Here is a 12,505-nt window from a genome sequence, read left to right on the forward strand (position 1 = left end):
TTTATAGATTTAGTTGTTGGCTATCTGACTCAGTGGAAGGTGCCTCCAATATGCCTCCAATATGGATTTTCAGTCTCAATATCAGTTTCACTTTTACTGTGTAATAGCAATACAATACTCATCCACGTACAGGAAAGACTGCAATCTCATATAGAGATATACTTAAAGCTTGTCAATACACATTGCGTGTCTCCTGATAACTTAAAAAAAATGTGTTGACCTTTTGTATTGTTTCTTAATTTGTCTACTCAGCAAGTTAAAACACTTTGCAAACTTTATGGACTGTTAACTATTAAAAGTAATCCATAATTGTATTAAACATATAGCCCACCTTTATTTGTGGTTCCCTATACTTCAAGTTCTGTTGGATTACAATAAGGTAATTGAGACATGAAGTATTGTTGCCAATGCTATCACAATATCTTACTCAGAAAATCTCTGGAAAGAATTTCCAAAAGAAGAAAAAATATTGTATTTCAAATTGTATTTGCTATGAGAAAACAAATTCATATGAAACTAGGTAGTAAGGTCACACCTAACTTTGATTCTGCCTATGTAGCCGTCTTTTTGCAATGGTTTTCAATGGGAACAGAGCATTCCGCAAAAAAAAGCTCTGTTCCCATTGAAAAACATTGCAAAAAGACGGCCACGTAGGCAAAATCAAAGTTAGGTGTGACGGTACAACAGTTGAATCCACAAAGACGCAATGGGCCTTAATTTGGGCCTCTTTGCCCTTAGATTTTATCTGACTATGCATACACATTAGTGCTTGTTAACTGTTTTCACAATGGGAACTGGATTTTGCATTGACCATATCAATATAGGTTTGAATATAATATTCAAATTTAAAATAAAATTCAATTCATTATCAGTGGCCTATACATTCAACTGACACGATCAAAATCTCACTTTTCTTGTGTCTCACATCAGGAGATTAATCAGTTTATATGTTACAGCATAAAAGGACTGATATTCCTTTTTAAAGCCAGCATAACTCTTTGACCTATAGTAACCTCTCGGGTCACAATTGTTGTGAGCTACTCTTATTACATTACAGTGTATGGCCACGATTTGTTCCAAAGAGGATACCACTCGCTTTCTTCCCTCACATGTGGACCTCCCTGTCCCGGAACGTTTTCACCAGTATGGACAAGGAAACATCACAAGCTGCTTGTACCAACCTTGTCATCTCAGACTGTTGAAAACGAGAGAGCACAAAAGGAGCATGAAAGGCAGGAACTCAACTTTCAGTTTGAAACATGCCCCAGCTTCCTCTCTAGACACACCCACCCTGCCAAACAGGACTGCAAAGCACCAGCAGCCAGACATTCCAGGCTAAAGAGTGGGCAGCTTCTACATAGAGCAATTGTATTTTCCTCTGTTTCCTCTCTCTCTTTCTCTTTCCCTTTCCAAGTATTGCCCACTGACATCGCTGAAATCAGTGTTAAAAACATGCTGGCACTTAATTACTACACAGTGACAGTACACTCCTAAGTAAAATATTGAAATCAAGAGATACAACAAATCAAATATCCTTTTGAATTCTTGCATTTTATTTTGTAAATAGGAAAATAGCATTTCTGGTATTCAAAAAATACAGCCTGTATTCCAGCAGATATACAGATTGAGATGGAAAGGAAGAGAGAGAGATAGAGATAGAGAGAGAGAGAGAGGGAGACAGAGAGAGAGAAATGGATGATTAGGGAATACAGGTCAGGATGTAGGTCAGTAGAAGCAGCCTGGGGAGACTCAGACAGAAACACCACTGGTTCAGACAGATAAACAAGTCTGACTGCCTAAATGTGTTTCTGCATTACTAGGCATGTTGAAAACAAATGAAACCTCATGTAATATCTATAAATGGTAAGAGAGGAGGATATGACAATGATTACTATGTATATGAATGTGCATTGTTACATGCAGAAGTGCTCTACTTCGTATTTGTCTGAAACCACTGATTTTGCTCACCAGAGGGTGAGATTGCCAGTGGCGTATCGTCTGTAGCAGTGAGAACATGCGCCTGTCATTTTAGCTTTTTGCTTGTTACATAGTCTATTTGAATACAAGAATGCTCGCACCAAAACCTACTCGCCCCGGGTCAAATCCGGCGACCTCGGAACGGTCGGACCCACGTATTTCTGGCCACCAAAGTCCGCTCGAACGTTCAGACCCGGAAATCAGGTGACCTCGGAATGGTTGGACCCACAAATTCGCCGACCTCGGAACGGTCAGACCCATGTATTTCTGGCCACGTTTTGACGTCTCGTGGTACCGAGACTAGGGAGGGGGGGGCAATGATTTACGATTCTGTTCCTATCAGGAACTACTACCGAGTGTTCCAACCAGTGGTGTGTTCTAGTTTTTTTTGGAGGGATACGATAATCATTCCTTGCACGACATGCGCGCGGTCGTGGAGATACACTAGCGAGTTTTCAATGGATGAAATGGTTAGTATTTTTCTCTGCAGGTTACACTACGTATATAGCGTAACACGGTAGAACACACCACTGGTTCCACCGGATGGGGGGCGAGCGTTCCGCGCCACGAGGGGCAAGTGTTCCGCCACTGGGGGCGAGTGTTCCGCACCAAGCTGGGCGTGTGTTCCGCCACAGGGGGCGAGTGTTCCACAAATAAAATTGGGGCGAGTAGATTTTGGGGCGAGTGTTCCACAAATAAAATTGGGGCGAGTAGATTTTGGGGCGAGTGTTCCGGTTACAGTCTATTTAACCGCATGAACCCTAGCATCTATTCTGGGCATGTAGGCGAACATTCGGCAAAACTAGCTGAACATTCAGCGAAAATAGCTGAACTACAATGTGTAGATCTGCTGTTTTCGCTATTTGACGTATAACAAATATATAGGATCTAAGTGGTTAAACCATGTCCACAAAGCACCAGTTTACAAGCACCAAATTCTTTTTAACATCAAATGTTTCAGATCTAACATGAATAAAGTGGTAAATAGCATGATTTAACTTTTCTTGTAAAATGCAATCTGCCTTCCAAGACATTTAGCAGAAATGTCATACAGTACATCATCCATCTTCCACTTTCCCTCTGCATGCTAAACACAAGTGCACTTGAGACCAGCAGCCTCAGCTTAATGGTGGGTGAACGTATGAGTGGGGGACTCGGAAGCCCTGTCTGGCATCAAACCAGATTGTAATCACTCAGCGACATTCCATGGATTGATCACGCTACAATCAAACTCACGATGAACCAAAAACCTCACTGATAAAATCACTAAATAGCTTAATGCACTGATTGAAAAAAAAACATGTTTAAAGGCTACAAGCTCTGTAAATGTAATATTGTCCATTATGTTCAGTACAACAGTATATTGAGTAGGCTAATACATGTTTGAGTAGTTTAGCTGCCCTTTCAGGTTTAAATTATTACTTGCTGCCCTAACCCACAGAAAAAAAGGGTTTACAGTAATTCCATTACTGTAAATTAGAATAAGCAACATTTCACATCACTTTGCACTGTAAAGCTAAAGTATAAAATCATATACAGAGTAGTCGCTAGGCCACATAAGTTGGCTGCACATGGTTTCAAAGACAGAGAACAAAGAGCTTATAAGTTGTAGGTCACGATACAAGAGTGTCATTTTCGCACTCTCAGAGGACCAGAACAAGGATTTCTGGTTTGGCAAACCCAGATGAAATCACAGTTAAATAAGAGCAGTCACATGATAACAATACTAAAGTAGGACCAAGTGAGGTTTTGTAGCTTATGCAAAGGCATCAATCAAGATCACAGGGGTGCTGGAATAGAGAGAAGGCATACAGGGTAGATTAAGATTGGACAACACATATGGCAAGGGATAGGCTAAAGGCTTGGGTTGTATGCATAATGCATCTGGAAGTTTGAAATATATTCTCAACTGACCAAATTATAAGCAATCTATTATGGTATAAATTTAGTCTCATCGAGAGAAATCTTAGCATTGTACTTCCAATTTCAAGAGTTTTCCTACAGAGCCCCTACATTCCATCCAAGGGCACAAAAAAGTAATAGTAACAATGATAAGTTCTAGTGCTTTAAAACTATCCTCATTCTATGGATAGCCATCAAACTCAGACATGTCAAACTCAATGCATCGCAATCCTTGTGTGGTTAGGATACACTGGATGAATATGACTTACTGAAGTTTTAACAAACACAAATTTACTTTGTGCAACAATCATGCAAAAAATATATTGCTGTATTATATTTGCTACTTTATCAGTATACTACAAGGTATATCTAAGTTGGTAAAAGTGTTAATTAAAATGAATGTAGGAGCAAGTTGTTCTGTATCAACAAACTTCAATGTAAATTCTTGTATTCACCAATACCGTTATCTGCTGCAGTAATTCTTTGTGCTATTAAACTAGCTTAAGCACCTGCCTGGCATGGCTGTTAGAGTAAAATGGAGTGGGAGAGAGCCAGCCACAAGGCTATCGCAAGAGAGACCAACTAGGTAGACTATCGCTACCCGTTACATCTGCTACGATACTTCTGCACTTAGTTGGTCAGAGCACCACGATTATTAAATGAAATGTCCAGAAAATTCTTAATTAGCAGCAATTATTTCTTTTTCTGAGACATTTTATGCACCCGGTGCCTTAAGTTTGGCTTTGAGAAAGAGAGGAGTGGGAATAGGCAAGCTTGTATCATTACTTCTCGCCACTGGTTTCACTTCCTGTTTTACAACAGAACTTTTGTTAATTTGTTAGGAAAACTGCAATACAAATACAAAGTTTTGAGCAACTCAATCACAAGTGGAAGCATTGTGTAAAAAAAAAAGAAAAAAAAGACTGGTCTCTGCTTATAAGACTGGTGCCTCTCAATGTGTTTGTCATCTGCTCAGGTTAGCCACAATGTGTGCATGTGTGGGCCGGGGCAGATATGTATACCTGCCTGCATGTTTAAAGGCCAGGAACCTGATTTCACTTAAGCAACCTTTTTTTTCTTTTTTCCTGAGGTGGCTGTTAGCTAGACTGTAGCACTAAGACAAGTACACATCTGCTCTGAAAGAACAGTGAGAAGAGAGGACGTCGGAGAGGAGAGAAATAGGGCTGAATGAAGGGAGAATACAGACAGGAACAAAACAGCATGAAGGGGAACAGCCACTTGTTCAGCCAACAGTTCGCCTCATGGAGGCCCAGAGTCCTGGGGGAGACACAGACTCCCCTGGCTCAGCTGACACGAGTCCTGGACGCTGAGGCGGGGCTTAGGCCAGCTTGGGGGGGGTCAGACAGTGGCTCGGATTATCCTGCTAGGCCTGGAGCTGCGGTGCACCTTGGTGTGCTTGGACAAATGGTCGCTGCGGGCGAACTTCTTCTCGCACAGCGAGCATTCGTACGGCTTGATACCAGAGTGTGAGCGCCGATGACGAGACAGCTCGTCGGATCGGGAGAACCTGTCAACAGAAGAACGTACATCTTGAGATTTCAACTCAACTCAAAAATGGAATTCAACTTAAATTATTATTATTTTTTTATCTATGTAGATATTTATTGCTATCAATAAGTGTAAATTCCACCCTGTCCCTCACAGCACATACCTCCAACCGCAGTCAGGCCAGCTGCATGTGTAGGGCTTTTCTCCTGTATGCCGGCGGAAGTGGGCCTTCAGGTGGCTGCTCTTGGTGTACATCTTCTCGCAGCCCGGATGGGAACATTTATGCACCCTGAGAGTCTCTGTCGGGGCCGCTCTGGACACGCGGGGGGCCACTGCTTTCAGCAGACTGTTACCTGGGGCCCCAACCCCCGCAATCCTTGTGATCTCCAAAGTCCTCATGGTGATAGGGAGCGGGGCGATCTTCACATACTTCTGATCACCTCCCCCGGGTTCCCCACAGTTCAGTGGCACGAGAGTGGTGGCGGCAGTGGGCAGCTGTGAGGCCAGCAGAGTGAAGTTGTGCCCCGTCGCACCATGGAGCCCAACAACCAGATGGGCCAGCCGTAGGCCATTGGGGGCTCCTGGGGGAGAGCTTGTTGGGGCGTGAGGCCGGGCCAGAGGTAGGGGCTGGAGCTGGAGGACCAATGGAGTGCTCAGGAGCACCGATGGTGGCCCTGTGGTGGTTGAAGATACAGACGCGGAGGTCACCTGGGAAGAGGGCGGTGGTTCGGCCAGGCTGGGACTGTGTTCCTCACTCTTGGGGCTGTGTGGAGTGGAGGAACATTGTGAGGCACCTGTCCCTGGTTCACTTTGTGTCACTGAGGATGAGGACGGGGGTTCAGAGGAGGGCGATTCATCAGCACTGCCCGGGGAGGGAGGGGTCTCTTCTTTGATGGCCCGTGGTCCCTCTCTGACCACCTCCATCTTTTCCTTTAGGAACTCCTCTATGTCCTCCAGCGTTGGGGAGAACGGGGATGGCAGGCGGAGAGGGAATTCTGGTAGCCGGCTGTCCTGGCTCATAGCTTTACATTCCTCTTCTTCAGCTAATCCCAGGAATATTTGCAGGGGAGCCCCTTCGTATTCAGCTTCGTCTTCCTCCTCCTCATCTTCTTCTCCGGGGCTAGAGCTCAGCATAGCCCCCAGGTCCCCTGCCTCGGGGCTGTAACAGGAGCCTGAACTGCCACCCTCACTGCCTGCTCCCTCCCCGAGGCCCAAGGAGAATAGACTGCTGCTTTCCCTAAACAAGTCATTTTCTGAGATCAGCGTTCGGCTGCTGATAGACACCATTGATCCGCACCAGATGCAGAGGAGAGGAAGCCAGGGGAAGCAGTTACACAGGAATCAATGAATCTGCAAAAGCAAAACAATGCGCTATTATCACCATTAGTCAAGTAGTAGAGCTTAGTTCAGTGATTCTCAACCTTTTCAGGCCGTGAACCCCCAAAATAATCTTTTTGAACTGGGGACCCCCACCCTGACAAGTACTTGGAATTGTAGGAGTTGAGGCGTTACATTTAGTTTGACTCTGTTCCACAGATAAATAGTGAAAATAGCAGCTCTAAAAGCTCACAACGCCTCACGAGAGCTTGTAGATCGGCTATTTTCACCTCTTTCTTACGTTATTTGACAATTTGGCCAATGTTTGACCGTTTTTTATAGTATAGTTTGTTGATTACTTTTGATGCAGTAGAGGTATTTTTTCCTTATCTTTGAGGTATTAAAAAGGCCTTAAAAGTCCTTAAATTGTCACTTCACTGTCATCTGGAGACCCCACCCTCCAAAAAGAAAAAGATCATGTGGGGACCCCCCTGGGGGTCCCAACCCACAGGTTGAGAACCACTGGCTTAGTTTACCCCCAGCACCAACCGCACCCCCCATCCCACCATCTTCACGTGGTACTGAAGGAGGATCGCATACTGCCAAAGCATACAGAACAAAAACACCATGAAGGGATGTGATGCAGCATGATAATGATTAAGATTCTTTCTTCCTTGCGTCATTCACTGTCTGGCCATCAAGCACATGTTGCAGCAGCACACAGCCAGCAGGCCAGATATACTTTACGTCTGCATGAACAACACGTTTGGTAAACACGGGCCTCGTGACGCGCCCATCCATGCCCATATGGTGAGAGTTGAGTAGCCTGCTGCCAAATGCAAACTACAATATTAGTGGGTACAACCAACACAAATGGCAAAGGTACCTAAAACACAACACAACAAGCTACACGGGGGAATTCGCGAGTCTCAAGTTCGACTCGGTCACAATTCTAAAAATAATCGAATACCACGCATCAATGCAAAAGGAGCGGATTGCATCGCATCTTGATCGCTTACCGTCTGTAACTGTGAAATGCGCCAAAAAGCGAGCGAAACGATCCGTCGATTATAAGTTTTTCTCCGTCGTATTATTGTTGCAGAAAAAGATCCCGTCCTTGCCACGGATCCATGTTGGCATTCTTTTTTCCGAGAGCATCATCACATGACTGCATTGCTGTACAGACACTCCAGCGTCACGTCAGCAGGCCCACAATGAACAGCACAGATCCGTTTAGCTGGCTTCAGAGTAACACCCGCGTGTTTGTGACATAACGAAGTTGTAATGAAAAATCTACATAGATCCTTTTAGGAAACATTTCCCCCAGTAGATACATAATTCAAGAATGGGAGAAATTATAGCTGGCTTTGTAACCAGAATACTTTGTTATTTTTCAAGAGACTCATATTGCAGCAGACATTACAGAAAATAATGAAGAAAAAAGGGTTTACAAAGAAGTACTGCTTCACTCCCAAATGGTGTGGACTGCAGACTTGCAAAGAAAATAATTCGAAGGCACTCCGTCTTTGATGAAGAAAATATTTAGGATTTATTTTGAGCAAGACAACAAAAAAAGTATATTTGCACACGCCTAAAAACTACTATTTATTAAATATTTGTTTAGTGTAATTATATTTTCAAAATAAGGCTTTTAGTTTGAAAGCAACATCAACGACTTTCCCTGTACTGTGGCTCTCTGTGGCTCTCCTGACGCTCCTGCTGAGCACTCGGAGGCACGGATCACATTCTGCGTCTCTGATTGGTCGAGCACATGGAGGCTCGCCCTAAAAACACAGCTCTCATTGGTTTCCGCTCGATAAATTCTGTTTTTCCATGTGTTTATATGGAAAGAGAGCAGCGACCACTGAGCCAGAGGCAATGTGTAGGTTATTGTTATTGTATATAGGAAACGTCCAGTGAAGTAAATTAGTACATTTACTCAAGTACTGTACTTAAGTATTATTTGTAGGTATTATTTTTACTTTACTGGAGTATTTAAAATGTTCAGTTTACTTCTACTCCACTAGGCTATCTCAAGAGGCAAATATTGTACTTTTACTCCACTGCAATTATTTTAAAACTTTAGTTACTAGTTACTTTGCAGATATAAATTATTATATTATAAAACGTACATTAATCACAGCCCTATTTGAAAATAGCCGATCTACAATCTCACAATGGGTGAGCTTGTAGATCTGCTATTTTCAAACATTTTAGTACTTTTACTTTTGATACTTATATCAAGTATAAGTATATTTTGATGCCAATACTTTTGTACTTTTACTCAAGTAGCATTTTGAACACAGGCCTTTTACTTGTAACAGAGTATTTTTATATTGGTATTGCTACTTTTATTTAAGTAAAATATGTGAGTACTTCTTCCACCTCTGAGGAAAAGTCATATGGCTGGACATTTTAATGTACAGTGAGACTCGAGACTTTACTTATAGTAGGAACTTCCTCAACTCAGTCTCCAATTTGTGTACATGTTTTATGCTATGTTGATGAATTGAATATAGGACCACAATGGAAACAACAAGTCTCCAGGACTTATATTTTCTGTTATCCTTTTAGCCTTAATGTCTTACTGTACCATGTGCTGTTTACATTTCTGACTAATAAAGTATTAATCAATCAAATGCATAGCATGGTAGTGATGGGACAGATAACATCTTTATATATTCTGTCCAGGGACTGCAGATGAAAATTAACCAACCCAGGCTAACTCTGACTCATTTACATTTGTTTACATGTTACCTCATGTGCACTGCCCCTGTCAAATAAAGGAAACACACACACGCATGCATACCTATGCAATTGCGCTCACGCACACACAACACATGCACACAAAACAATTATGTATTTGCCTGCCAGATACTATACTGGCACACCTTTTTATGCCTAATACTTAATATTGTATTCACTTATAACAATCAAATTAATGTAGGAGTGAATAACCTCTTTGTCTTGACATGTCATGTCACATTATTTAATGTTTTGGAAATATATATTCCCAAAAGCCTCCATTAAGGCCAAGAACATCACGGCATGTTTACATGTAATTGTCATGATTTTATCTAAAGGAAGGCACTTGCACATTGGGAGGGAACTGATCATTTAGTTTACCCACATAATGTAAGTAAGTAAGCCTTGGGAACCAGCTGTTCCCGAGCCATGTAGCCCCATAGATCAGGAGCTAGCCTGAGGCTGAATACCCCAAATCTAACCCTTGATACTGAGAATTAACCATTTATGAATTGCAATGATATTGCATTTAGTATGGCGGTGTGACTCTGCTCCTGCGATACTACAGATTATATACGCAAGCATGACACAGCATCTGAGATCACAAACCCCCCTGAAGCAGAGCCTATGATACAGAGTTATTACATGAACATAATATTACATGAAATATAACCCTTCAAGGGCATAAATTAAGATCCACAGATAACATCATACAATCCACAGAGTCATCCATTGAAACACTGAGGCCTTCAAGGGCATAAATTAAGATACACAGATATGACATCATACAATCCCCAGAATCATACATTTAACTTAGATGGCACAGGAGGAGGCTGGGGAGGTGGATGGTGATCACTGACAACTGCAGGAACAGCGCTGTGACCAATGCTGAGCATGAAGTATGAAGAGTGAACAGTGTTCTGGTTAAAAAGACCACCTAAATGAATCATTGGATTGTATGTGTTAGCTTGTTAGCGAATGGGAATGAAGGGAGATAGAGTGAGGTGAGCGTTGAGACCGGCTGATTGCCGTGCTTGCCTGCACTATCGCAATGCTCGTTATTTTCATTATTCAATCCAAAGAAATTCGCAAATCCCCAACCACTTAGAGTGGAAAGATTTGTTCAGGTCATCCATTGTTTTTATGGAGTGTATGATGAGTGAGGAGTCTGTGCATCTGGAGCTAATCTCTCAAACATTTTATAGTTTTTTTTTTAATGATTTATAATTGGATTCATAGTGTCTATAATCTGGCTGAAACTTTACCCAAATTTGGAGTCAAACGTCATAGACTTTTCATAGATGTCATAAATGACTGATGTCACAGGCTGGCGTCAAAGATCCTCATTGAAGCCACGCCATTCCCATGTGTATCCAGAGAGCCACAAGCCTGGCTCTGGCCCTGAACCGCCAGCCACAAAACAAAATGTAAATTCAGCCTCGAGTGTCAGGCTAGAGATCCACATGATTCGATTTTTGGTTTACAGTCCCTGAAAAAGTCCCTTCACATTGCCCTCCCATTCTCTAAACTCCCTAAAACTGGTGGCTCTATCACTTGCAATAGTAGATGGAGACTGGAACATAGAACATTGCTGGAATCTATGCTTGCTTTTCCACTAATGACGACATTAGGAAATATAATGATATAATAATGTTGGGATAACTTATGTCAGCTTACATGCAATATGACCCCTTTAGTTTTCCTCTTTACTGCAGTCTATCATTTAGGTCTACTCTCTGATGCTGCTGCTGCTATGCTTGTGTTGCCCTGGTCTGCCATTATTGCTAAAAATACATTTACAAGTACACTTGAGGCAAGGCAAATCACATTTATTTGTATAACACATTTCATACACAAAGGCGTTGCATGGTGTTTTACATAAGGCATTATATAATAATAGCCTACATTAAAGGTGCTTAATAAAATACATGAAGTAATAGGATGAAAGTAAAGAAAATGTGTACAGTAAACAGCATTTCTTCCACTTAATAGTAGCTTAAAGGCAGTGGAGAACATATAAGTCTTTTAGGCTGGACTTTTCAACCTGGCATACCTACAGTATTTTGGGTTTATTATAGGCAAAAACTTTCAAAGAGTTTATAGCTACATAGCCTCGGAATACCAGCCTTTTTTTAATAGCTACATGACTGACAATCATACTATAAAATAGGCTATTGGCCTTAAGTGGTTAAAAGTAGTCAGGCTTCATGTTCTATCTGTGGCATTATGAATAAATGTTGCCTCACCATATTTTGTTTTAACTGACTGGGAATAGTTAGATTGATCCCAGATGACCTGACACTTCTTCAGGGATGCATTTAGAGCTTTAGCTTTTTCGGGAGACCTGCGAAAAGACCATGACGTACTCTAACCTGATTGAGGTAAAGGCATGGATATGTCTTGTTTGAACATGAATCCTCTTTTTTATCTGAATCCATAATTACACCACCATTTCTGGCTTACTGGCATTTAGCCTTCAAAGACAAGGTAAGCACTCACTTTTGTCACACACACGCATGTTTATTAACGCACAAGTAAGTCATTGATTCATGAAACACTTTATGATAAACATTTTTCTTGTAAAAAGTACTTTATAAATTGTCATCTTGACTGTAGCTCTCCTATGGTGATAACTTGCTGTGGTGCAAAGGAGACCTCTGGTGGTTCAACCAGAAAATAAAGAAAATATAGTTTACAGTATAACCAACAGTGAAAAAGAACATAGCATTTGGCTGGTATTTCAAAATAACTTCTTTATTTATAATTACCTATAATTACCTATTCATTATTCCTATGACAAAATAATATATGCATCCGTCAACTTGTTCTAATCTTACTGAGGAAATGCCTGTACTGTAAAATTAATCAAAGAAGGACAATCAATACATTGTAGATATCTGTATTTATAATCAATCAATTATAGGAAATATTACAATTAACAAGTGTCAAAGCAACTACACAGCAAATTGTGCCATGCTCATGGCACCATATTTCTTGCTTTACATTGACATTAATCTATGCCATGTTTCCACTTATTTTATTAACAGAACTATGT

At 41.5% G+C, this 12,505-nt stretch overlaps 1 protein-coding gene across 1 annotated transcript; it reads right to left on the reverse strand.

Annotated features, from left to right (window-relative positions):
- Positions 1–1,553: 1,553 nt before the first annotated feature.
- On the reverse strand, positions 1,554–7,861 carry LOC311049643 (uncharacterized protein). Its single transcript, XM_084063379.1, has 3 exons — positions 7,725–7,861; positions 5,552–6,738; positions 1,554–5,407 (listed from the first exon to the last, which is right to left on the reverse strand). Exons 2-3 carry the CDS (start codon positions 6,673–6,675, stop codon positions 5,239–5,241), a joined length of 1,293 nt encoding a protein of 430 aa, XP_083919505.1. The 5' UTR covers positions 6,676–6,738; positions 7,725–7,861; the 3' UTR covers positions 1,554–5,238.
- Between the last annotated feature and the right edge of the window lie 4,644 nt (positions 7,862–12,505).

The sequence above is a fragment of the Gymnoscopelus microlampas genome (assembly GCF_963454915.1).
Source record: "Gymnoscopelus microlampas genome assembly, chromosome: 7".
Lineage (NCBI taxonomy): Eukaryota > Metazoa > Chordata > Actinopteri > Myctophiformes > Myctophidae > Gymnoscopelus > Gymnoscopelus microlampas.